General features: G+C 37.2%; 3 protein-coding genes across 3 annotated transcripts; 2 read left to right on the top strand and 1 right to left on the bottom strand.

Moving 5' to 3' along the window:
* Nucleotides 1-6,633: 6,633 nt before the first annotated feature.
* rgrb (retinal G protein coupled receptor b) lies at nt 6,634-14,789 on the bottom strand. The gene is made up of 7 exons (XM_044102758.1): nt 14,328-14,789; nt 11,830-11,986; nt 11,054-11,175; nt 8,795-8,948; nt 8,561-8,678; nt 7,456-7,569; nt 6,634-7,228 (listed from the first exon to the last, which is right to left on the bottom strand). The coding sequence occupies exons 1-7, from the start codon at nt 14,401-14,403 to the stop codon at nt 7,088-7,090; spliced, it is 882 nt and encodes a 293-aa protein (XP_043958693.1). The 5' UTR covers nt 14,404-14,789; the 3' UTR covers nt 6,634-7,087.
* A 4,337-nt stretch (nt 14,790-19,126) lies between these two features.
* Nucleotides 19,127-22,343, top strand: lrit1b (leucine-rich repeat, immunoglobulin-like and transmembrane domains 1b). The gene is made up of 4 exons (XM_044102079.1): nt 19,127-19,388; nt 19,722-20,182; nt 20,360-20,665; nt 20,777-22,343. The coding sequence occupies exons 1-4, from the start codon at nt 19,267-19,269 to the stop codon at nt 21,841-21,843; spliced, it is 1,956 nt and encodes a 651-aa protein (XP_043958014.1). The 5' UTR covers nt 19,127-19,266; the 3' UTR covers nt 21,844-22,343.
* Nucleotides 22,344-23,235: 892 nt separating this feature from the next.
* On the top strand, nt 23,236-25,668 carry LOC122823134 (leucine-rich repeat, immunoglobulin-like domain and transmembrane domain-containing protein 2). Its single transcript, XM_044102426.1, has 3 exons — nt 23,236-23,345; nt 23,569-24,350; nt 24,881-25,668. The coding sequence occupies exons 1-3, from the start codon at nt 23,236-23,238 to the stop codon at nt 25,666-25,668; spliced, it is 1,680 nt and encodes a 559-aa protein (XP_043958361.1).
* Nucleotides 25,669-26,990: the final 1,322 nt, after the last annotated feature.

Below are 26,990 nucleotides of genomic sequence, written 5' to 3'. Positions count from 1 at the left end.
TGAGATAACATGATTCATTATAGTCAGACTGATCTTGTGCTGAAGAAAACGAGTGAGATCACGGGATGTCACGCGAGTTCATGCGAGATCATGGGAAATCATGGGATATCACACAAGCCCATGGGAGACAATCGTTTGTTTGATTCAATTTAGTCAGATTCATTTCCCTCCGAAGAGGATCTAGTGAGATCAGGGGATCACGAGAGATTATGGAAGATCACACGACATAACTGTTTTGCGCCTGGGAAAACTTCAAAGTGGATTTAGTTACACATTAAACTATTGCAAATTAGTTGGGCTGGCTCTTTTAAATTACATTGGGTCCAACTATAGTAAATGAGTTGAGTCAACCTTAATAAATTAAATTGATCCAACACAATTGCTTTACATTGGAATAACCTTAATAAATTAAGTTGACGTAACACATTTGCTTTAAATAGGAGTAAAATAATTAATTACACGCTGCTGAAATAATTTCCATGATTTTTTTATGTTCATCCAAAGAGTTATTTTTTTCAGTGTTCTGCAGAGACTAAAACAGTTTGGCCCAGGTTACTTAGGTGTTGCGGTAAGATAAGACCAAAACTGATACTTTTATTACCATGCAAAACACAATGTGTGGAGATAAACTACACTGCACATAGCCCAGAAAACACCAACCCTGGTGACAAATACTGGTGGCAGCATTGTGATGTTTTTGCACGTATATAGAAATCACAATATTGAAATCAATATTCCAAACCAAAATATACAAATGAACATAGTTTAAATTGATCATCTTAAAGAATACTAAATATTATAAGAAGCCACCTCTGCATCGTTTTCAGCACCCTGAGGCTCTGGACAGCTCCACCAGACAACGAAATCAAGTCAACAGTCTATATTCAAATAAAAGATTAATAATTCTGAAGAACAAGTTAAGTTTTTCCAAAGTCAGGTGGCTACATGCTTGGTTAGCATCTTTTCTTTCTTTGACCCATATAATTTAGTCTGAGAAGACAACATTTGGGTTCTGGTGAATTAATGATACACTCCAGATGTAATTAATTTCTTAGAACCAGGCGTCTCCAAAATAACACCTAATACATTGGCGGGAATGATCAATCTTACCTCAAAGGTAAGATTGAAAATTCTAGCATGAAGTTCAGCTAGGTATTTATGTAGATAATACTACCACCTGGTGGTGATTATCAGCAGGTGCACACAGGAAAACATGGATATTGACTTTGACTATAGCCTTTACCTTTGTAAGGTGAGTTAAACTTTATCTATATAGTACATTCCACTGGATAAAACCACAAGTTACTTCACATTAAACACGACAGAAAAGCATAAAGTTAAGGATAATAAAATAACATACATCATACTTTTAACCAGCATAAAGCTAGATAAAAGCCAATCTGAACAAACGGGGCTTTGTCTTAAACGAATGAACAGAGTCAAGAAAGTTCAGAGAAGAAGGTAACTCATTTCACTATTTAAAAGCCACAGCTCTAAAGGACCTACCTCTTCTGCTTCAAAAGTGAGTTCGTGGATCCGTTACAACTTGTTACAAATTCCGTCGGTTTCACATTTTGCTCAGGATCGCAAATTGTCTAAATCTTCCCAGAAGAGGGCAGCAAAGACTTGCTCATAGCAAAAATGCCTTTCAGTTGGCAGCACACAGTGTGACAGCTGGCTCTGAGGCGTTAATGCAAGAACCTTTCAACAATAGTATTTCGATTTCTGCAGCAATATAGTCACCTTCCTAAAATAATGACATAAGGCTTTTTTTTTTTTTTTTGGTAAAAATGATTTATTTTCAAAAGTTGTCACCCACTTTCACCATAACATGATTTAGGCAGAATTTTAGGAAGATGTTGATATGTAAATGAGGAAACTATAAAATTTAATGTGCTCTTTTTTGGTGCTAACCAATACTGAAGTGCACTTGGCAGGCGTTTTTTATTTTTGTGGAGCAATTGTTTTCAAGACATAAAAATGGCAAAAAAAGCTGAATTTTGCTGATATTGTGGCTAATAAAGATAATCCATCCATCCATCCATCCATTTTCTGAACACCCTTCGTCCCTAATGGGGTCGGGAGGGTTGCTGGTGCCTATCTCCAGTTACGTTCCGGGCGAGAGGCGGGGTTCACCTTGGACAGGTCGCCAGTCTGTCGCAGGGCAACACAGAGACACACAAGACAAACAACCATGCACATGAACACTCACACCTAGGGAGAATTTAGAGAGACCAATTAACCTGACTCATGTTTTTGGACTGTGGGAGGAAGCCGGAGAACCCGGAGAGAACCCACCATGCACAGGGAGAACATGCAAACTCCATGCAGAAAGACCCCGGGCCGGGAATCGAACCCAGGACCTTCTTGCTGCAATGCAACAGCTCTACCAACTGCACCACTGTGCAGCCCTAATAAAGATAATAATAATAATAAAAAACAAAACTCTTCCTTTAGCTGTATGTCTCTGTGGGACGTTGCAGTACTTTTAAAACAGTAGATTATATTGACCGCTGCTCTCAGTATTCAGTGGATTATCTGAAGTAGAAAAGGCAGCATGAATACACCAACTGGAGGATTAGTACGCCACTGGAAATAACTGCCCAATTTTACTAATGACAGAGGCTTGGCACTGCAGCAGCCATTACATAAATACCTTTTTTTGTAAACACGTTTATATTAAAATCCTATACTGCAGCTATGCCTTGACTTTTTTTTTTAATTCATCTGTCAGATGAGAGGCTTTGCGGAGCTGTGACTGTATGGATAATCTCTGCTGATTCGTTATTTTAAATTGTCAGAATCAAATAAACAAGTGTAGACAGAATAATCCTCACAAGTTACTGATGATGTGTTGTAATCTCAATGTGTGGGCATTGTGAACAAGAAGTGTATTATGCAAAAAAGGAAAGATTCATCTTCTTGTATGCAAATAATCCCCTAAAAGATATATCACATAAAAATCCTCATGGTATGTATGACATCTTTAAATTAATCTGTTGTGAGGAGTTAAAGTTGCATTTTCAGTATATCTCTTAAGAACTAACACTCCTCCCCCACCGAATTACATGACATGCAACTGAGATTTAGACAATACTTCTTTTCTTATGTCTCTTTCTTGGCTGTGGTATAATCTGACCTGTAACATGTTGTGTATAATGTTCAAAGGATTTACAGTGACCTTTGTTTTTTTTCTCTAAGTAGCTTTCACCCTTGTCCACAGGAGTAATCGTGCTTGTTACCAAGGTGATACTGAATGAAGACTTGCTGTTGGGTTCAAACTTGGACGCTGTGAGTTTCAAAATTTGATTCTATTTACAAGAAAATGCCGTTGTTCTAACCCTTTCATGCAAGGATTATAAACTGGTTAAATAATGCAGCATTCAACAAAATGGTAGTGATTTTAGAGGTAAAATACAGTAAGTAATTAAACCCCTCATCCCAAAGTCAGATCTCCCATTAAAGTTCCCATGAAAATTTAGGATGGTGTTTGAACTATAACACAGCAAGGTGTTGTAGGAAGTTACAAAACCAGAAGTTTCACACTCCCATGAATCATTGCTTTAAAGGTCCTGGGATCATTTGTTGACATACCACAAACACACCAAATCTTGTGTCTCACACACACTGAACCTGTAGACCTATTAGAAAAGCAAAAACAACCTCTTATCATCAATGATATCTCTAAGCTCCAGTGGTATTATGACCTTTAAATTGTAAAAAAAAAAAAAAAAGTCTAATCAATGTGTGTGAATATTTCTCTATACTATCTCATATTTGAATGACCACACGTTGCTGATTTAGACATTTAACAGCGTACTTTAAATAATTCCAGAATAGGTAACTCTAATAAGCAATAAATGTATAAATATGATATCTGTAGTTCTTAGAACAATTACCGGTATGTGTTGGAAACCTTGATTGCACAGACTCTAGCCAGGAGAGTGTTTTTGCCCAAAATGAAAGTTTGGATGCTTCCTTGAATTCTGTTGATTTTAACAATGCATTTGAAATAAAAAGGGAGAATCCCTGAGCCTCATGACTTCTCCATGGTGGATAATCTAAGCTGTCAGCAGCTGAGGTGTGTGTGCTGGTTTACAGAACAGAAGAAACAGATATAAATAGAACACAAAGAGCAAGAAGGTTTTGTCCAACCCAGTTAAGACCAAGTCCAATTAACTTGCTACAGTGTGGTTTTTATTAAAAAAAATTTGTATCATTATTTACATCTTTCATTACTGATTTAATCCAGTTTTGTGTAAAGTTCCTGCAAAGTTTTGCTTTTCTTCACTTAAACATGTTCAACATCATCAAGAAAAACATGTGGTTTTCAAAATTTTAAAAAATAAAACTTGTGGTGTCCATTTGTGTCGAGCGCCCCTGGATCAAGGTTTTGCTGTATCCAGTGTTTCTGGATCTCTCTTTTGCTGCTGTTCCATCTGCAAGGCTGATCGGATATGTCTGCCAGCTCTGCATGTCTGGACACATTTATATTGCAACATTTTTCTCCCACTTTCTGAGACAATTACGCACGTCTTTGTGTTGGGTCTATTGAATGAAATCCAATTAAAATGCACTTAAGTTTAAAGCTTTAAGATGGCAAAATGTTAATGTGATCCCTACTGCTAATAAAGCAACATTCATCGACAATCGTATTTTGGTGTTTATCAGTCTGTATTCCTACTCTACTGAAATACTGAAACCCAATTTGAAGCAGAATGTGTTGGTATCTTAACAAGGTTTAATCTGTTTGCAGCAAGTAGCTTTACTTTTCTCCTGTGAGTGTTTGGCCACTTTTTCTATCCAAGGCTTTGACCAAATTAGATCACGACTCCACACACCCTCTTATTTCTGATCAGAGATTAGCCAACTGGACTGCTTTTACCAGGAATTGGGCGCTAATCCGTTGGATTCTTCAGTCTTCAGGGAAATCCTTCAACAACCCAGGTAAATGGGATGGCACCAGCAGTTTAAGGAAGAATCTTTTTCCTCCGAATATGTGTTACATACTAATGAGTGGCTTGTTTGTGTTTATCCAATGCGGAGAAGTCTGTAAACAGTTTTCCTGAGTCAGCGTCTCATTAGGGCATTCATTATCTAACAAGTTCCGTCTTTTTTCTTTCAAAAATAAAAACTTTGCAGAAGTTCCTTAACTTAAAAATATCAGCCATGCTCACAAATGTTTCATAGGCTCAACCTGCCAGGTACAATTTTGGTAATTTGGCAGAAACCCTACTTGTGAATTTGATTTAAAAAAAACAACAACAAAATATTAAAATTGCAGAAGTAAGGTAGCAAATGCATGAGTTGTTGAAATGATGAAGAACTGTCAAAATGTACAGGAATTAGGAACCACCCTGCACTTTGTTATATAAAACTGTCTTTTAGGGGAACGGAAAAAACTAAATGGACCCTGAAGTTGGAATTCCAAGCGGAGTGTCTAAAAATGGACATTTAAGAGCTATTTTTAGACTCTTAAATGTTTAAAAATGAACATGAGGATGACGTCACACTCAAATTAAACGTCTAAGCTCCAACAAGATGAGTGAAATGCCACAATGCCACCCAAAAAGTGAGAATATCTCTTCTACATGTGCACTGTAATATCATTTTCTTGACCTGAAGTTGTGTATCCCTGATTTAATGACTTGCATATCACCAGAAATATAAACATTTTCCACTTGCAGTAAGAACCAAATTTTGTGCACCCGGCAGCCATTTTGGATTTATGGGTTTGAACTGTTGAGATTTCGACTTCATGTTGATTTTTGAGGCTTTGGACTTGAAACACAACAGACCAGAGCTCACCAAGCTCAAAATCCATCGATGCTGCTGGTTTATTAATGCCACCATGATAGAATCACCAATAAACTAATTGCATTTCTGCATTTTGTTTTTAACCAAGTCAGCTAAACACTCAGTCCTACATAACATGTTTGTGAAAGTGTTGCCTTTAGTGTCTGAATGCATAAAATATATATGTAAATAATATTGTTAACAGCAGTGACTATCTGCTAGTTCCTGTTATTGTCATTGAGTATACGCTAAAGCGTAACTTCACATTTATGTCCTCTGGTGCTGGACTATAACTTCAAATCCCAAATAAATAAAGCTGTAACTTTAACTCTGAAATAAAGAATGTCAGTTAACTGTTGATTTCCTTGATGTTGAACTTTAAAGGCTGCATTAGTGCTGCTCATCAGACAACTTGTCCTCCAAAAGTCTCAACCACTGACTGAGAGGATTTGATCTGCTGACAGCCAGCCTGAAGGTCAGAACACTGGGGTTAGTGTAACTAAGACTTCCTTCATTGCAGGTTATTTATGGAGTGTGTATATTTAACTGCTGACAGACAATAACCTAGGACATCAATGACCAATGAATGGCATGGATGTAAAAAACAACAACAAACAAACAAAAAAAACAAAACAACTGTAACTCAAGTTAAATCCCGGAACCATTTTCTTGGTATTGTAATCTTTAAAGAACTTAGCTTGATTTTTGTTTTAGTTGTTATAGGTCAGCACTCCCCCCATTATTTGCTTTTGACCACGTCAGCATCTACTGAGTACAAAGGCTCTATTTCCTCAGTTTAAAGTCTGTTTTTAAAAAAATCTTTCCCTTAATCTAGAGTAAAATAACCACTACAACATGTTTGTATTTATTCCTTCATGAATACATTACAATAAATGATTAGACTCGCTGCACTTCAAGTGTAGTAATATTGTGTAAGACAGTCTTAACACAGTCACTGCTTCCTCTCATTAAAGAGACGTTGCATAACCAGGTACAACAGCTTTAAAACAAAGCACACAGCAAGACAAGCAGCAGCAGTAGCTTTCATTTACTGAGTAGAATGTTAATAAAAACATTTGAAGTTGTTTGGTGCAGAAAAAAGTTTAAGTTTCACAAATCCATCATGAGACAGGTACAAACAGAAAGACTGTCAAGAGGGTTCACTACTGTCTAATTAAGGGAGAAAAGAGCATCACAATGGCTTTACAGCTAACTATATTAGTATAAGGAGTCTATCATAAGAGGGAATTAGAGTTTTATATGATTTGAGAAACATGTTAATTGGTTTTATTTATTTGGACTTCTTAACGTCTGGCTCAACAATCTTCTGTCCAGTGAGGAAGTTCCAAACTCCTCCTCTGTAGAACTCATTTCCAAATGAGTAGAGAAGAGAGTTGAAGATGGGATTTGTTTTTGCAACAACTGGAAGCAACTGCAAAAAATGGCGACAATTTTGTGAGTATTTATTCTCAAGATCCAGCAGGGAAAAAGTATATGGAGTATGAAAAACATTTTGAGTCTCTAGAATTCCTTCCTTATTTTGTTATCTAAAAAAAAATAGATAGCAAACAATAAAGTAAATTTAAAATGAAAATTTGAATCTGGAATTATGCAATAGAAACTGTAGGGGTCCTGGATACAGAAAAAATAAGAGCTTACCATTCGCAGTTTTGGAGAGACAATTTTCACGTTCTCAAAGCAGGCATAGATGCACATGAGGACATAAGGGCCCCAACATGACAGCAATACTCTCAAGGGCAAACTGGTGTTAAACTGAAAAATAAGTGGACAGAATTACATGCTGTTTAATTCAGTGTGATGTGATTAAAGTAAAGATGGAAGCAGAGAATAGCTTGTCATGTTTAAGTTGTACATGGTTGGATTGGAGGGTTGTGGAAATGTGTGAAACAGAAATTATACACACACACACACACACGCACACACGCGCACACACGCACACACACACATGGGGCGTGCTCTGAATTGCTCTGCGTAGAGGTTAGCGCGCCCCACGTTTGGAGGCCTTCAGTCCTCAATGCGGCCGTCGCGGGTTCGATTCCTGGACCAACGACATTTGCCGCATGTCTTCCCCCCTCTCCTTCCCCTTTTCCTGTCAGCCTACTGTTGTATAAGGGACACTAGAGCCCACAAAAAAAAACCCTGGTGGGGAAAGAAAAAACAAAAACAAAAAAACACACGCACACACACGCACACACACACACACAAAAATCTATAACGTCTTATAAAAAAACAATTGCCATTAAAAATACTTCTATAAAGTTTGTTGGAGGCATGTCTAATGTAACATTAGGAATCATTCTTCATGTCAGAGCCAAATAGGACAGCTTTCTGTTTAATGCATGATTAAAGCGTCCAATTAATAGCCGTCCAGTTAAATGCAAGCACATAAAAAGTTCAGCTAGCCAAATGTAGCTTCACTGGATGAAATGTGATCAAAAACTCTTACAGTATTCAAAAAAAGACAAGAAAAATAAGAATAAAAACAAAAATAATTTGGGTCATCAGTCTTTGTTCCAAACAAAGTTGAGATCATTTTACAAATATCCCCTGTTGGGATTTACATACTCCTTTCAGATGCCAAATTTTGTGATTTACATCTTTAATCAGCAACTATAAATATACAGTATATAATCATATTGGAAACCTTTGAATCTCTTTTTGTACGTTAGTTATTCCTTCTTCCACCAACATTTATCTCTGCCAAAATTCACTGCTGCACCTAGGGACATTTCAGCAAATTTACCTTGTGATGATGAATTTTCTTAAAGTGTTTGTAGATGGAATCATAACAAGAATACATGGTGACAGCTGGGAAAGTCAGGTAGAGGACCGTCAAAGTAAGCATGTAGGTAATGTAGTCCCTGTCAGAATGAAAAAAAGGTTTATGGCTTAAAATAAAGGGAATTCGTGTAGAATAATTCATTCTGTTGACTGGAGCATTAGTCTCAGTATATTCTGTAATTTTACATAACTCTACCTGTCTCCTCTAGTGTAGTCAAGCGTGCAGCATGTCCTCATTGGCTCAAAGTCATAGACGCCCCATCCCATGAGTGGAACGGCGGACCAGAAGATGGAAAGAATCCAGATGATGCTGCTCATCGTCACTGTCGTGCTCCAGAAGAGCTTCTGTCCTGCACAGCAGTCAGATTGGATGCAAGCAAGATGTTTGATTATAACACAAATGGAATAAAAAATATTAAATTGCTTTACTTTTCTTAAATCATTTCTTTAGTCAAGTTAAATGCAAGAACATAATTTTTCGCCATTTGGTTTTACAAATTAAATATATTTATCTGTGGATTACACGTAAATTGTTAATTGATACCTTAACGAAGGGTGAAATCATCTAACAAAACATTCACTTCCAAGGTCTGTGTTTGAAACATTTTTTTCCCAGAGATTATCACTTTTAAGAACCCATTACAAGTTCTGTAATATATATATATTACAGAATATATGTATATATTAATATATACAGAATATATATATATATATATATATATATATATATATATAAATGCAGCAAGTTTGTTAAGAGACTAATTTATTTTATCATCTGACGTCCTAATCTTTAGGTTTGTACTAAGGCCTGTACTATAAAGCAGGATTAGTGGCTTAGTGAGTTAACTCCAGGATCAATCTGGCACAAAACTGGTTCAGTGAGCAATGTACGTAAACTTTATTTATACAGCGCCTTTTTATAGGTCAAGAACCACAATCACTTTACAATCAATCACTACATCGACACATGCTGGAAACATTCTGCTCCAGAGCGCATTTGTGTTGCAAATAATTTCCCCTCTATCAACCATTTTTATAGAAAATAAGAGAAGAAAAACATTTAAGGTATTACTGCATAGAAAATTAGTGTTTTCTCTCATGTGTCTGAGAAAGAAACTGTAAAGATTGACATTTAAAAAAAAAACAACCATTCCTTATTTGAGTTTGGGATCGAAGGATAATGTTTCTAAAAACACATTTATTTTTAATGAAGTCAATAACTACGGAGAACCTTTCTCTGATACTGTGTGAAAAACATGTAGATTAGCAGAGCAAAACACGTCTCCATTTGATAAGGAGGTGGAATTAAAAGTACAGCATACATTATCTGGTATGACAGCATTAACTCATTGGTGTGTTGTGCCTGACATGGCCTGGATTTCTGGGGAAAAGAGATATTTTTGTAGCTGACTAACAAGAGACCTGTCAGGTCTGAGAGTGAATTATTCATATGTATCTGCAGTACAGCTTTAAACTCCCTTATACATTTCTCTTAAGCTGCTAAATTCATGCTTGTTTGTTGTCATTTCTTCACTAATTAAATTATCAAAATAAATTGGCTTAGTTACTGATAAGCTAATTATCCATCCTACAGTATTACTGAATAGCTCCACTAATCATTCAGTTTCAATTGAAGTGTCAATACTGTGTTTATTAAAACAATTTTTCATAAATATATGAATCTCATCCATGTCCTTTTTCAGTTACGTGATAAGATAGATTTTTGATAAACAAGACAGAATTAGGACAGATTTTTATAAACTTGACAATGATGAAATGTTTAGTGAAACAGTCAGGATTTTTTGATACATAAATCTAACTTAGCAGAGCTTTTATCATTTCTGCAAAGATTGAAGTGGAACCAGGTAAACTAAAGGCATCAAATGTGAATGTAGATCTAAATTAAAACTGACAATCTCATTAAAACACATTTTATTTATGTCCACAGCTTTATTTTGATTATTTTTCCTGGTTTAGGTCAAAATCCATTTATCTGATGTCCATGTTTTTTGTTTTAGTTAATTTGTATACATATTCACCTTATGAAATGTGAGTGGAGTTCAACAGTAGAATGATCATTATTATCTAGGAGCGACTTAAGCCAAATAGCACAAATATACTTTAAATATTATGAATTCCTTCAGAGTCTCTTACGTAGAAAATTGTGATCATTCTTTGGCAAAATATTAAGGACTGGAATTGAATTTGTACTTGTATACCCAAACTTAAAGATGTGAACTACTGGGGTTAAACTGTATCTACAAACTATAAAACACACCTTTAGCAGAGATTGCATTGATGATCAGGATACCTTTTAATCTCAGGTTTACAAATCAGAAAATATAGGGGTGCAAAAGCCAAGGTTTCAGTGAAACCTACAGTCCCTGTTAAATGGGGAAGGGAATCCAACTTGAAATCACCTTTTGTTACTTTAATGGAATTTTTTCCCACTTACTGGTGCAGTACTGGTGATATCTGTCCCACGCGATCGCAGCCATGAAACTGATAGAAGCCAGGACTGATATCATCCCCTGGAAAGCGTGATAATTACAACCATCTTGACCAAATGGCCAGTACCTATAAAGTATGAGGAAACATGAATCACTCTTCCTTTAACTGTATAATTTTGACACACAGAACAGAGCAAGGATTTCTTAACAGATTAAACATCGGCTCAGATCTCCCTCGCTGGTGATCCACAAAACAAAGGCTCCATTATGTCACTTACATCATAAAACTTTGGGATTTATTTAAAATGAATTAAATGGTCTTTATTTAAGAGAAATAAATATTTGACTGAAAGTGGGGCAACTCTTGCACTGTTGCAAGAAGACAATGTAACTCCATGTTAAGGTTGGGCGTGAAGGAGAAAAGAAAACCCCTTGCTGGGAAAAACGTATTTAATTTGACATCTTTGAATTATAAATAGGTGCTGCAGTAAAATTAAGACTGTGAAACATTCTGACCAAAACTTGTGGAGATTGTTTTGTTTTATCCACCTTATTGAAGTGTTAAGGTTTGCTATGCAGTTTCTAAAACCCTAACAGATTTGCTTGCAAAACCTTGAGTCCAAGCAAAGTGGATTGTAGGCTGGATTATAGAAGACAGAAGCTGACTTGTTTTGAGCAGAATAAGCTCCTGTATTCAAATAATAGCAGATTCTGTAAAGAACCAAAGTACCCTTACTTTTGAAGAAAAGTCTTAACAATAGAAGACAACATGGGTTGTTACCTGAGATAGCTGGCATAAGCAGCTGTGAGACCGTTTACATTCAGACTGATGTCAGCCAAAGCCAGGTTGAACACGAGGAAGTTACTGGGAGTTCGCATCTCCTTCACTCGGAGGAAGGCCAGGATGCTGACGGCGTTGAGGAAGAATCCCAGCACCCCTGCAGGTGAAAACAAGTCAGAGCGTTCCCTTTAAACACATCATCAATCATCATCACAATCTTTCCATAAATTTTATTAGATGTTTAAGAGAAGTAAAATCATGTAATTGTGATCAACCACAAAGCATAGAGATTATCTTGATACTGGAACTAGGAAAGAAATCTTTTCAGTTTTCTGCTCCGTTTTCTTGGAACCTGCACCAGAAATACGTGAACCCAAAGGCTCTGTTGTCACTAAATGTTTTTACGACTGTTCTTTCTGGTTTTGAGAAGGAATAATCTTTCTGTAAATGTTTTAGCTGAAGTATCTTTTAATTAATTTATTTTGTTTTTCTGTTTTGCTCTTTTTAAAACTATGCTCTTGGCAGTCTTGGCCAGGATTTCTTGGAAAATAGATTTTCAATCAATGGGATTTAAAGTGAAACAAAGGTTAATGATAATGATAATCTCTCTGCAGTATTGTAGTTTTTACAAGCACACCAGATTTCTACCAACAACTGTTTATGATATTTTCAACAGCCTCATACAACAATGGTCACTTTGCCAATGTTATGCTATGATACAATGATCACACGTTTAAAAACCTTGAATGTGCAAACAGCTTTAACCTAGGAATAGTCTCATTAACAAGAATATTTTGCTAATTATATATACACAGTGGATCAAGGAGGTCAAAACAACAACCGTCACTCTGTGTATCTCAGTCATTGTGTCCATGGACAAGACACTTCACTCACCTTGCCTGCTGATGGTGCTCAGAGGGTTCAGTAATGCTGGTTTATGACTTGCTACAATGTAGCTTACCACCACCGCCATGTGAACGAGTGTGGTTGAATGACTGAATAGTGTAAAGCTCTTTGGAGTCTTCTAGACTCGATAAAGCACAATACAAGTGCAGCGCATTCTCGTTTCAACAATGTGGAAGGGAGAACAAAGGCAAACATTTTCTCTTGGCTAAGTGAAATATAACAAAACCCACAAGGCATCTAAAGTACAATCTGACTGGTTGACTATTACCTTGTGAAGACTCTTTCCCTGCTAGCTCTAGCTTTCATACTCAGAGGCACAGCTAAGTTTTAAAAACAAAAACATGAGATAAGGAAATAAAATAAAATAAAGCCTATCAAGAAATATTTCCTAAATGGTTCAGAGAATTGATCAAACATGGGATTTGGGTGCAATAGATGTTTATTTTCTCCACATGCTTTGCTTGTTGTCCCTGCAAAATATTCTTTTCCTCTGCAAACCCGACATGTTTAGCGTCAATCAGGGTCTATTTTGGTGTCACCCAATAATCAAACTAAGAATATGAAACGGATATGAATGTACATTAAAACAGCTTATATCAATGCTACGACTGCTAGAATGGGTAGGGAATTACATTAAAAATGTTCAATAATGCAATATGAAAGTGTTTAGGCATTTGTTTTTAACTCAGCAACCATTTCAACATTTGCCTCAAAGTGCATTTCCCTAACTTTGTTTTCTGATTATTTGAGTTTATGGCTGAAACAATGAGAGTGCTTAGTTTTAATGCATTCAAAGAATATGATAAATAAATAAAAAATAGAGTTTTTGATCTGCATGGGACATGTAACATGAACAACTGATTGAGTATAAGGAAGAAAGCAGAAGCAAAATTTGGTAAGTTGACAAAACCGAAAAAGGTTTAATAGATCAAAACAACAAGCATTAAAATAAAACCTTATATTATACATATAAATATTTACAATTTTACTTGTTAGAATTGATGTCAATTGACTTGTAATCTGTTGTTACTGTGCAACAGGATTCATTTCAGCATTTAAAACTTGAAACATAAACATTGCATTCTTTTTCAATTGCAGCAATATGGTTCAATTGTGAAATCAACCTATAAATTACAGCCAGCTTTTGATGGCATCAAAACCTTGCAGCGATAAGCCAACACGTCAAATTAGTTGATATCATAGGTACTTCAAAAAATTTGAGGAGACAGGACATAAAAAATGAACAATCAAACAAGCTTTAACTTTGTTAATCTGCACAAAATATTGATTATTTAAAATAAAGTTTGGGATTTATAGGAAATGTATTGTATTTGTGGGAAAAAAGAACATTCTCTGAAGCATAAAAACTGTGAACCTCTACAGCTGACGCATATTCATAACTTTTACTGTTTTACTATCTTCTTTTTAAAATGAAGTTTATTTATTGTAAGACATCAGACACAAAACGGCATCTTTCAATCATTGTATTTGAAAAGCTTAACTTCTGTGTGCGTGTGTGTGTGTGTGTGTGTTTTCAGGTGTCTGTCTCTTTAAATCTTGCACAAACATCCCATCCTGCGCTGTAAACTTACCCCCAACAAGAAGCGCAGAGCCGAATGCAAACATGTCAAAGTCCGAGAATCCCTCCGGTAGTGTATAAGTTCCCATGTTTGGATGTATAAAGTAAACTTAGCTGCAAACTCAGTTCTTTTCCTTAAAACAGCAACAATCAAACCACCGTTTTCTTCAAGATGTCGTCTGTTTTTATAAGGGCTCTTTCACGTGAAAAAGCATAAAGATACTAATCTGGGTTAAACTCCCCCCACCACCACCCGTCCACTTTTGCAATCCTCGGAGGAATGTCCTAACGAGCAAACTTTTAGCAAACTCACGGCAACTTTTACTGATCGCATAAAAAAGGAAAGAAAACAATCTTAAGGTCTTTTCTGAATAAATATTTGATCTGAAGGCTGAGAAACGTCAACTGGGTAGAACCTTTGCTGGTGGACAAAAACTATAGCCTTTCCTGTACTTACTTCAACTTTGAGTGTGTGATAAGGAAACAATGGGAGCATGGGAAATGTTGTCTTTTAGAAGCGATTTGGACTCAATCTCACAGTCTTTCCTCATAATTCAACTGGTTTAATGGAAATAACGAGCATTTTGAAATACTTTATGGAAACAACCATACCCATTTACATTGCAAAACACAAAAACTGACAGAGAAATTGGAGGGATTTTTTTTTTGTCTTTTCTCAGACTGTACAGTTTATGTATGTTTTACTGTCCTTTCGTTTTTTGGAGAGGATCTAAATACAATGCTCAGAAATAAAAGCACTATAAATGAAAATACTTTTTAATTCTTTTTTTTTTTATTATTTTAGATAAGGTTAGATCTCATTTATTGTGTTGTTCCAAAGCTTCCTGTTCATATTTTCAGCTCTAACATTAAATTTTTTTGCTGAAAAATGTTTGTGCTCTTTTCTTAATTTGATTTACTCTTCAGAAATCAAAGCAGTTTCTCACATTTGTCTTCTTGTAATCTCTTGTTTAGTTGGCAGCAGCTCTAGGTGTAAATTAGAACAGGAACTGCTTAAAAGGTGTCCCTGATCCTTGGCAAAAAAAAAAAAAGCCAATGAGTATCTAATATAACGAGAATATAAATACTCTGACATATTTATTTAATTGCAATGGTGTAGCTGTAATGTTGGCTATGTGTAGGAAAAGTGTAATATGCCTTGCGAAGTATTCACAAGTGTGAAATGTTTCACATTTTTTATGTTGTATCAAAAACAAACTTGTGCATTGTTTTGAATAGGAAGAAAAACAATATAGTTTTAAAATCTTTCAAACTCAAAATCTGAAATGTGTGCATATAATTATACCGGCTTTACGTACTAGTGCTCATCTTTCACTATAATTACATCTGTAACTCTTTTGAGATGTATCTCTACAAGCTTTAGAGAGAAGATGCTTTGCTCATTCTTCTTAGCAAAACACCTAACTTGATTTGTTATGAAAATCAGTTTTTAAGTCTTGACACAGACATCCTGGATTTGGATCTGTACTTTGACTAGGCAGTTGTATGTTCTACATGGTTAAATCAAAATCCAATAATAAATTAGTCTGGTTTAGCAAAAAATGTAACTCTATACTCAGTCTTAATTGTTTTGCAGCCTGTAACTGGTTTTCGTCCAGAACTTTGTAAGCAATGCATTATGAACTTTTTGACTTGAATTCACCTTAAATGCTATTTTGTGTTTGTCTATAATTTGAAAATCTGAATAGTTGATGTTTGTGGCTCCAATCGGACACGACTTTCAGGGTTGTAAAAAGCAGAACATTTCACATATTGGCCTTTTACTAATATGAATCCTGTCAACTTCACATGCTACATTTAATGTGAAAGGTCACTGAAAACATCAGGACCTCATTTATTTAAATGCTTATCTTTTTTACCAAAATAACCCCTAAAAAATTAGGACAGCAGAAAATTGTGACACTCACCCGAAGCAACCTCAGCCTTTTAAAATGCAACATTTGGGCTGAGTCTGATGGCTCTACTAATCTGTTCCCAGATTACCACAAATTCATTAACCATGGAGCAACAATGTGTCCCAATGGGCTTATGAAATCCAATTTTTCTGATATTATTGTGTACAACTCTGGGTCCCAGACAGAGGAGAGTCACAACAAAGAAGCTTGTTTGCATCTGCCGTTCTGACAACAAAAGGTGCTGAGATTTCGTGTGGAGCATTCGAGGCAGAAAGTTATTTCCGCTATCACTAACCCAAAAAAGAGGCCCGATAGGTTTACCTAAAGCTGTAGTGTGAGGTCGTGCTGGAACATAAAGCAGGCACAAATTTCACAACATGCAAGATTCAATAGCACAATCTTTTAAGCTACCACAGCTAAGGGTGATGAAAGTGGAGCTGGTGTGAGCCAGCCTTACAGAGAATGATTGTAGTGGACTTCTGTAAATGAGCCAAGTCGAAACCTGTTGATGAAAAGTTTAATAAAATCAGAGGGCAATGAATTTCTTAATGATTTTGATATCTGAAAGAATGCAGCCCCCAGTGACAATGTCTGTGAGTTGCAAAGCAACCCACAAAGGAACATTATTTAGTTTAAATATCAAACTTTTCTTTAGTTTAAGTTTAAATGTTTCTACAATAAAGAAACTTTGAGCTAAACTTATTGCTCTGCCTGACCCAAATACCCGCCAGTGGTGTATTTGCACTTTTGTCGCAGTTGAACATTAGTCCCTTGGCAAATAGTTAATAACTGCAAGATAATCTTTTAGCTTTGCAATGAAACAAAGGTTCAACTGTTGCAACAGATGTAAATCGCTGAAATGAAAGTAGTTTTGTTTTACAGTGCATTGCAAAAGTATTCACATTCCTTAAACGTCACTATTTACCACATGACAACCACAAAACTCCAATCTGAATTAATGTGCTAGATCAACACAAAGTAATGTAAAACTGTGAAGACGAGGCAATCTTTATATTTTTAATGAATGCAAATCTGAAAAACTTGGAGTTGATTTGTGTTCACACCCTTTACTCTGATAATTGTAAATAAAATTCAGTGCTTTCAGAAGTTACCCAATTAGTACCCAGAGTCCACCTGTGTATTTTAATCTCAGCACATTTAAAACTGTTTTGTGAGGGCCTCAGAAATTTGTTAGAGATCTTCAGAGGACAACACATTGAAGAACTAGGATGGAATATAAATGCCCAGCAAGCTTATCAAATATTTATTTAAAAGAATTTAAAAACAATGTATAATTTTTTTTTAAATTACCCAATAATGCGATGCTTTAAGTTTTTGACTGTAAAATGGCAAAATGTTGTTCTAGAACAAAGGGAAGGAGAAAGTGAGAGGATGAAAATTGCATGGAATTTGTCACTTTCTGAAAATAAGAGGTTGACGTAAGATTATCTATTCTTTATCATTGTCTTAAATATTGGGGAAAAAGATATTAAAAGAGATATTGACTAAATGAGCAAGGTGCCTCGGCTATATGCTTTCTGGAAAATGTGCAGAATTGTGTGCTGTACACTTGAGTCCCTTGGTTTGTTCAGTATGTATGTCTATTGTTTCTGTTACTGTGTCTTTGTTTCTCTGTGTCATTCACCCTCTCTATGACTTAATCAATAACATCGTAACAACTTGATACATCAGTTTTGACTGCAAAATGCAACAATATCTTCAGGGTTGGTCAAACAGTACAGCAATTCTGATTTTAAGTAATGTGTTACTTGAAATAGTATCCCATCTTATGCTTGAGTCAAGAACTGCTATATTTGGGTTTTACTAGGGATGAGGTGCTACAATGAAGACAGATGTAGAAATGGAAATTTTTCTTATGTAGGAAAGCCTCTGTATGAAGAAAGAGAACAAAGACAAAATAATAAAGAGACAGAGAGATGACTGGATTAAAGGATTTAAAATCCCATCAGAGCCGCCGTGTCATTAAACTTCTGGACCTGCAAAAACCCCTAAGGGACTGTGACTCATTCAGAAAGTGTTTCACAAGCAAGCACACTTTACAGGCTGGATAAAAAATATACATTTATTTCCGTCCAGGAAGGAAGTAAACACACATTCATCATAAGCATGAATATACTATTATGTGTTCTTGATGATTTATTTTAACTTCCATCCATCCATTTTCTGTACACCCTTGTCCCTAGTGGGGTCAGCAGGGGTTTATTTTAACTTATACATTTGAATTTATACATTTGAATTTAAACATATGATGAATATGAGCAATGCAAAGTTCAAAATTCACTTTAAACTAACTCAGTTTGTAAAAAGTACATTTTGCCTTCGTATGTGCTTTTTGACTTATTACAGTCAAAAAGCATGAATAAATAGACAAGGATGCACTTCACCAACATGGTTTCTTCATGAGATCTGAGTACTGGTATGTAAACAAGACAGAATAAAACAAAACAAAACACGTTGTACCTCTTTTTACTCTCAACTGCCATCTAGTGGGGAACCAGTGTAATTTTATCTTTGCATCCTTTTACCATATTTTTGTGTGAAAACAATAATAATTACAAATAAAAACTCAAAAATATTAAAACTGATATCACTGTTAAAGTTTTTTTTTCCACACAAATGTATTGTGCAAAATACACAAGACTGAATAAAATACTAAATCTGGTTATTTTCTTTTGTGCACATCCGCTTGAGGCTTGTGATGCCACATTCAATATCCCATTATTTTTTAGCAGCCAATAAACAGTTTAGAAAGCAGTTCTGAAAGTGAAAAGCACGCAGCCTATCAGCTTCAAGGAAAGAATAGCCTAATCGTGTGAATGAAAATAACCCAAGTCCTCTTCTAATCCCTGCATATCCCTTTTTTATCTGTGGATTCAGAGCAGGCGGAGCAGTTGGAGCTGTGAGCCTCGAACCACCACCATGTACCTGATGTTCCGTTAGACCTTAGTTGCTGCTCTTTAATTAATTGTAGTTTAGTCTTGTAGAGCTTTAGTTGCTTGCAGATAGGGGGGAAACATGAGCCGGCACTTTGCTGCTGCTTTTTGCTTGGCTTTAGTTTTTTTTCCTATTTTAAGCACATCATGTCCTGCACAATGCAGTTGCTTCTTTCACAAGCTAAGTGACGGATCAAAGGCAAGGTGAGTTATTTTAATTTAGTTCACATTGGGAGCAGTTATATTTGAATTGCATGCCAACTGCTTTTACTGCTGCTTTCTACAATTCAGTCACTCTGTAATGAACGATTTCCCTGACCTGTTCTTTAATCTCCTTTCCTTATATCTGAACAATAGTTTACCACCTTTTCCCTCAGAATGATTGTGTTTTTTTTTATTTGAAACAGAAGTTCATAGATACCTAGTTTTTCTGCAAATATTCACCTATAAGCTTCCCAAGTTCCAATTTCCAAATAATTATTCTTGCATTTATTTTCGGGCTTAAAGTAATCACAGTTCCACTTATTGTTTTTACAGGAGCGTGCTTTGTAATGACCCAGAGATCACTGTTATTCCTCCAAACTTCCCATCTGACACATCAAAGCTACGCATAGAGAAGACGGCAATCACGCGCATTGCCAGCAACAACTTTCACTACCTCAACAGCCTTGAGTTTCTCTGGATGTCTTTCAATTCCCTGAACTCGCTTAATGCAGACAGTTTTCGAGGCCTCTACAACCTGGATGAGCTCAGGCTGGATGGAAACTCCCTCACTTCCTTCCCCTGGGAAGCTTTGAGTGACATGCCCATCCTGAGGCTCCTTGACTTGCACAACAACAAGATCTCCTCTATCCCAGCCTCGGCCACAATTTACATTAAAAACGTCACTTATCTGGATTTATCCAGCAACAGCCTCACAACCCTTCCCGCAGAAGCTCTCACAATGTGGCTGAGCGTGAAGCCTTCCCAAGACTCGGAGTCATCTAAGCTAATTCTAGGTGAGGATCAAGCTCTGACTGTTTAGGATACTGGAAACTTTTCTTTTTAGAGCTGCCCTATTTGAGTTAGGGATTAGTCTTTCTATAGTTCTTCTCTGTAGTGTGTCAGGGTGTTTGACTAATTCTGGACTTGATGTTGTCAAAGATTATAGCATTTGTTCATTGTTGGTTCTGCAGGTCTTCATGATAACCCATGGCTGTGTGACTGCCGACTCTACGACCTGATCCAGTTTCAGAAATCCCCCTCATCATCCGTGGCACTTGTTGACACTCGGCTGAGGTGCACTGATCCTGAGAGCCTGTCCGGGGTTTTCTTTACTGAAGCAGAGCTTCAGAGGTGCCAGGCCCCCAGGGTGCACACGGCTGTGGCTCGCGTTCGGAGCTCACTGGGCAACAATGTCCTACTGCGCTGTGGTACTGTTGGTGTCCCCATTCCGGACCTTTCCTGGAGCCGTGCTGATGGCAAGAAAATGAATGGCACAGGTCAGTTCAGAGCAGTTACTTTTGTCCAACACTAAATATTAGAGAGATTATAGGTTTTCCCTTGTGTGTCAATCTAATTAACTCTATGTGTGTATTTGTTGGATTTTTCAGTTCAGCAAGAGATTTCAAAGGAAGGCATCATTTGGTCAATTCTGAGTGTCCCTGCAGTCTCTTACAGGGATTCTGGGAAGTATGTGTGCAAAGCCACCAATTTTGTGGGCACTGCGGATGCCATCATCTCCTTGGTGATCACTGATTCCATTCGATCGGAGGAAGCAGTCGGTGGAGTTTCAAAGAAGGGCAGCAGAAAGAAGCCTGGGAGCATGGGAAGAGCAGCTTACCAGGAAAAACTCATTGCGAGATATGTTCCACCACCCACCAGTACTGCAGCTCAACCCATCATTGAACCTCTTAATGGCAAAGGAGTGACTGGGAGATATGAAATTGAGAGCTACAGTGTTTCTGATGGAAATTCTCAAGGACAGTCCAAAGATTCTTATCCTCTAAAGTCAGGGGAGGTGAGTCAAGGTTTAGGTAACCTGGTGGCAAATGCCTCGTCCCTACAGCAAGTTCCCGAGAAGAGGGTGGTGCGATCGGTAAAAGTGATTGGGGACACGGATCACACTGTCTCTTTGAACTGGCGTGCCCCCACAGCCACAAACACCACCGAATTCAGTGTCCTATATGCTGTTTTTGGTGAGAGAGACATGCGTCGTATTAATGTGGGGGCTGGAAAGAACCGTATCACCATTGAAGGCCTTGTACCAAAGACAAAGTACATAGCATGTGTTTGCGTCAAAGGTTTGATTCCGAAAAAGGAACAGTGTGTAATCTTCTCAACGGATGAGGCTGCCAGTGCCAGTGGCACACAGAAGCTCATTAATGTGGTGGTGATAACTGTTGCATGTGTGATTGCAGTCCCCCTGACTCTGATTGTGTGCTGTGGGGCAATAAAGAAACGTTGCCAAAAAATGCTGGGGCAGCAGAAAAAGGACATGCAAGACTCCTACGTAACGTTTGAGACTCTTGGTCCTGGAGGTAAGGCTAAAGGGATGGAGGGGGAATATCTGACCAGGCTAAACCCTGATGAATCCAACAGGCTCCTGTCGGCGAGGTCAAGTGTCGATTCAGAAGCTATAGCGAGGACTGAAGGGCCACCTAATGAATACTTCTGTTAAAATGGAGCTGACGTGTCAAGAAGATGCAATTTGTTAATGGTCAAAAGAGAATAATTTACAGCCTTGACAGGAACAATATCAGTCATTTCTTTGACTGAAAAGGGAAAGGGAAAATAAAAACAAAGGCTGGTTTTAATATTGTGTACTGATTAAAAAAGCAACTGTTTTATTTGTGATGCACTATTGAAAGTGATGTTTTTTCCAAGAAAATTCTCTTGATATCCTCAACTTTCATAAACCCAGTCAGATATCGTTTTTCACCCTGAAAATAACTTCTGCTTTGTGTTAAAAGCACAGTATGTTAAGTATGAAATACAAAAGGAAAAGTTTAGCTCACCAACCATCTGTTTAGCCTGTTTTGCATGTCAGCATACAGCATAATGTGCCAGATTGGTTGTTGGCTCATAAACTTAAACAACAGTGCATTTTATAATATGTAAACATTTGTAATCTCAATGATATGCATATAACAACTGAAAATAAATATTTTTTATATTCAATTATGCTTATAAGCTTTTTTTCTTGATATATCTTCAGATATTGAAGTTAACTGACAGCATTATAACTATTAATCCAATCATATTAATGGATCAAATGTTAAATTTCAATGTCAAAATTGATGTGGAATATTTGTTGTGCTTTGTACATATAAGTTTAATCTTTCAGAACAGTCAGAATGACCAAACCGAAAAACATTATTAGGAGTCATACCCATATTATAGCATCACTTGAAGTCCAAAAATTGAAATTGTAAATGTCATGGTGCCTAAAAACTAAGAGACTGTGTTTTTTACTTATCAAAAAATGAATATACTTAATTTAAGTTGACAAAGTATTATAAACGATGGAATCTACTTTGTTCTTGTTTGTCTACCTTTACCTCTATTTTCAAATGATGACTCGAGCAACCTGAAAGTCGGTCAGTATTCAGATTATTGAGGTCAGATTACAGTCCTTTTCAGACATCTGTCTCTGTCTCACTGCGGCCCTCCCTCTCAGCGCCGTTAAGCCTGACGGGCTCCGGCCCACTTAATACAGATGGGCCTCCTATTTATCATGTCAGAGCTGCTGCTTTGGTTGGGTTCAAATAAATTAAATTAGACTGAAGAGAAGCATTTTGAGGACACACTTGAAAGAAAAATCCCAATATGATCAAAAATACAATTCAGTACAACTCTGAGTGAAGGAGACATGTAATATTTCTTCAACAGGTCTCACAATGTTTTTGAGACAAAGTGGACCACTGCTATAAATACTCATTTCATTCGTCTCACATGTCATTTGGTGTCTTAAGCATTGCGTCAAGGGAGATTAAGGTAATAGGCTTTCTTCCACGCAGCTGATAGGCATGTTCTGCTCCGACCGGCCTGCTTCACATGCTCATCCAGCAACATGGACGTATTTTGTGCCGTGTTTGGGATGTTCTTTGTATTTAATATCATCACCCCTGGATTCTCTGCATGTCTGCTGGGCTGCTCCTGCACTAATGAGAACTTGGGAAGGTAGGCAATCACTAAGACAGTAGAAACATTTAGTATCTGATTATATCAATAATCAATGCTATGAGCTACTTTTGAGAATGCTAAATGTTTGTTAAAATGTTCTACGGAAGACAAACATCTCAAAAACTAAAAACATTGACTAATTTGAGAAAATACTGCATCTACTTTATAAACTCCAGAAATAGATGTTCTTGTAAACACTTTGTATCATGTATCATTCTAGGACTTTGCTCTGCATGGAAAACCCGATGGCGCACATCCCAGAGAACATCCCTGATGATTTTACTAAAATCCGAATTGAAAACTGCCACCTGACTGAGTTACCACAAGGCTCCTTCTCTCAAGTTCATGCCTTAGAGTTCCTCTGGCTGAATTTCAATGAGATCACGCTGATGAACATCAAAAGCCTGGAGGGCCTCTCCAACCTGACCGAGCTAAGGCTACAAGGCAACAAGCTGACTTCGATACCATGGACTGCATTTCAGAGCTCACCAAGACTCAAAATTTTGGACCTGAAGAACAATCAGTTAGATGTGTTGCCAGAGCACGCATTGAGATACTTGCCTGCACTGACCTACTTAGATTTATCCTTCAATAAGCTTAGCATCACATCAAAGGAAGTGTTCACCAATTGGCCTCTTTACCAAATAGCTGAGAAAGCGTGGGGGAAAGAAGGTCTGGTCTCCAACGTGGTCTTAGCGTTACATGACAACCCCTGGTCGTGTGACTGCCGCCTTAAAGGTTTTGTTGAATTCATTCATAAGGTGAGCCCTCCTGTCATCCTCATGAACTCTTACTTGAAGTGCTCTGGCCCAGGCAACAAAGTGGACAAATATTTCCATGAGATCCAGCTGAAAACCTGCATGAAGCCGGTGGCCTCGGCGGCAGAGTCTAACGTTAGTTTGTCTCTGGGAGCAAATGCAACACTGACGTGCCTAGTCAAAGCCAGGCCACTTTCAAACATTCAGTGGCTGTATCCTCTCAAGATCATCAGAGGATTTGCTTGTAAGTCTTAAGTTTTAATTATTACAAAACTAAAAGAAATGTGAACTCATTTTGTTATGTACATTTATATTTCAAACTACTTGTTGCATAACCTGACATGGGACCCTTTCACACCACCATACTTAGTCAGTCAGATTGGACTTTCAAAAAATGTCATGCTTTCATCTGGTTTGGGCCACTTTCTCTTTAAAACCACATGCTTAGCATAGCGTCACTTAGTTTCAGCCGCTGTTAATTGGGACAGTATTGTCTGCCACATGCACTGGCCAGTAAGGAAAAGAGGAAAGAAGAAGCAGTCAATCACTCTTTCTTCCTGGTTGCTCACAGCAAAAACAAACAGTGGAACAACACCAAATGTGCACAGATTTAGGATTTGGCGTTATATCCTAAAGAAAGCAGATTACAATTGTAAAAAAACAGAGATATATTTAAATGAAACCAAAGAGCTGGTGTGTGAAACTAAAGGGAAGATGTTGACTTTTGTTAATTCTAATGTAGTAGAATGACGTCTTTTTCTTGTATCCTTGTAGCTACTCAGACTCAGATAGATGAGGAGACCATCACATCCCAGTTGGTGATCCCGTCCGTGCACCTGGAAGATCGCGGACTCTACACTTGCATGGCGAACAACTTCATTGGCAACTCCTCTGTTTGTATCTCACTGAACATTGATTCCCCCGTTTCTTCAGCTCCTCTTCCTCCACCTGTACCCATGCTGTCATCTAATGACAGTCCCCACATTGACATCCGCATCGCCAAGCAGACTGTCTATGGCATCACCTTGGAGTGGCATGCCGTGACGGACAATCCAGCAGAAACCTGGTTCACCATCCACTTTGGTAAGTACGATTCACCCAAGAAAGAGATTATCTTCATTGGCCCTGGCATAAACAGTTACTCGGTCAGCGACTTACTTCCCGTCACCAAATATGAGGTGTGCGTCACCCTGAAAAACCATCCCCCCAGAGAGGGCCAGTGCATCGTCTTTGTGACAGGTAGCGACATTAGTCAGCTGGAGCAGAGAGAGAGACTCATCCACATCATTGTCATTGTGTGCGCCATGGTACTGGCAGTGCCGGCAGGCATGTACGCATGCACCACGGAGCGTAGGTTCAGCTGCGTGGACCGCTGTGTGGATCTGTGGAAGAAGAGGAGGAGGCATGCTGAGGACGCAGAGGGATCAGAAAGGCAGAACACCTTTGACAGCCTGCAGGCAGCCAGCAATGAAGCCCTGTATAGGGACTCAGAGGGAAAACAAACAAAGAGGCGGAAATCAGAAGACAGGTGCAGAGGGGGAAGTGCTGCTCATCTATACTAGAATCAATGTGGGGAAACTGTGTCTGTGCCTTCTTACAGCTTTAGTCTTTGTATCAAGCCTATATTGTTTTAACATTCAGCTCAAAAATAATTCTGAATTTAACTATTTTGTTTAATGATTACATAAAACTTGAAAAGTTTAGAAAACCTAAAAGTTCCTATATCAAATGTAAAAGAAAATTCCATTCTATCACCAGAGATTAAACATGCCTTTCTTCCTTTGCTGATACCCTGTATTTCCTGTATTTATATGTACAAAGTGAAGTATTTTTGACTACTCTTTCTTGTTTTTTATACTGCACCATCAGTCATAATGAATACTTTGTTATTCCTTTGTCACAGGTCTTTGGATAAATTTTATTATATCGACTGTGTGTGATTTTATGGGCACAGTGTGTTGCATTTTGTTATGAATAAAAATAATATCTTTCGTTGTTTCGTTTTCCAGATCTTTAAATGTGAAGTCTTATAAATGGTATCCAGGATTTTTAATCTGGATTAACGAAAAAACAAATGCTGAGACATACTCGGATTGTTCAGCACAATCAGTCAGAGGATTTGTTACGTAAACAGTATTTTCAAGAATTTATACATACGCCAGTACGGAGATTAAAGTGAATTTCCATCCGACTCCTAGTCAGGAGGACATGATATTTCTATTTAACAGCAATTCTGAATGCACCGAATTTTAATTAGGACACAATGTCTGGCTTTTTATCTGAAATAAGGAGTTTCTAGAAACGTTTTGAAATACTTAGGAATTTATGTCTTGAAGGTGTTTGTTCATCTTTTCAAACTGGAAAAAGAACAGTTGAAATTTATAATTTACAGAAAAAATAAACAAAAATAATCTAAGAATTCAGGGGTGATGAGAGTGAGCAAGCAAGAGGGCTGGTGTATGAAGGTTTTAATTCTTTAATTTTCCCTTACAGGATTCTGAGACTCCAGCAAAAATCAAATGTATTATAAAAATAGGAGTCCGCAGTGACAAGGAATCTATTTTATTGGAAACATTGGGAAGTGTTTTGTATTATAAATCTCTGGTTGAAATAAGAAGTAAAAAGAGTAAATAAATCTCAGCTATACAAGACACACACACACACACCCACACCAGATTTGACCATTCACCTACAGAATGTGGTCTTAAATTATTGTTACACCCATTGTGAGGTATGAAATGTATTTTCAATTCAGTTTCTAATTCATACAATTGATTCATGACCAGAGAAATCTAAACATCTCATTTCAGTAATTATTTTTAAGAGTTAAATATTTAAGTATAAAGCAGCAACAAGAGCAATATTCTGAAACATATTCCTGCCA

The sequence above is a fragment of the Gambusia affinis genome, linkage group LG20 (genome assembly GCF_019740435.1).
Source record: "Gambusia affinis linkage group LG20, SWU_Gaff_1.0, whole genome shotgun sequence".
Lineage (NCBI taxonomy): Eukaryota > Metazoa > Chordata > Actinopteri > Cyprinodontiformes > Poeciliidae > Gambusia > Gambusia affinis.
This window is presented reverse-complemented; position numbering and strand designations above follow the sequence as displayed.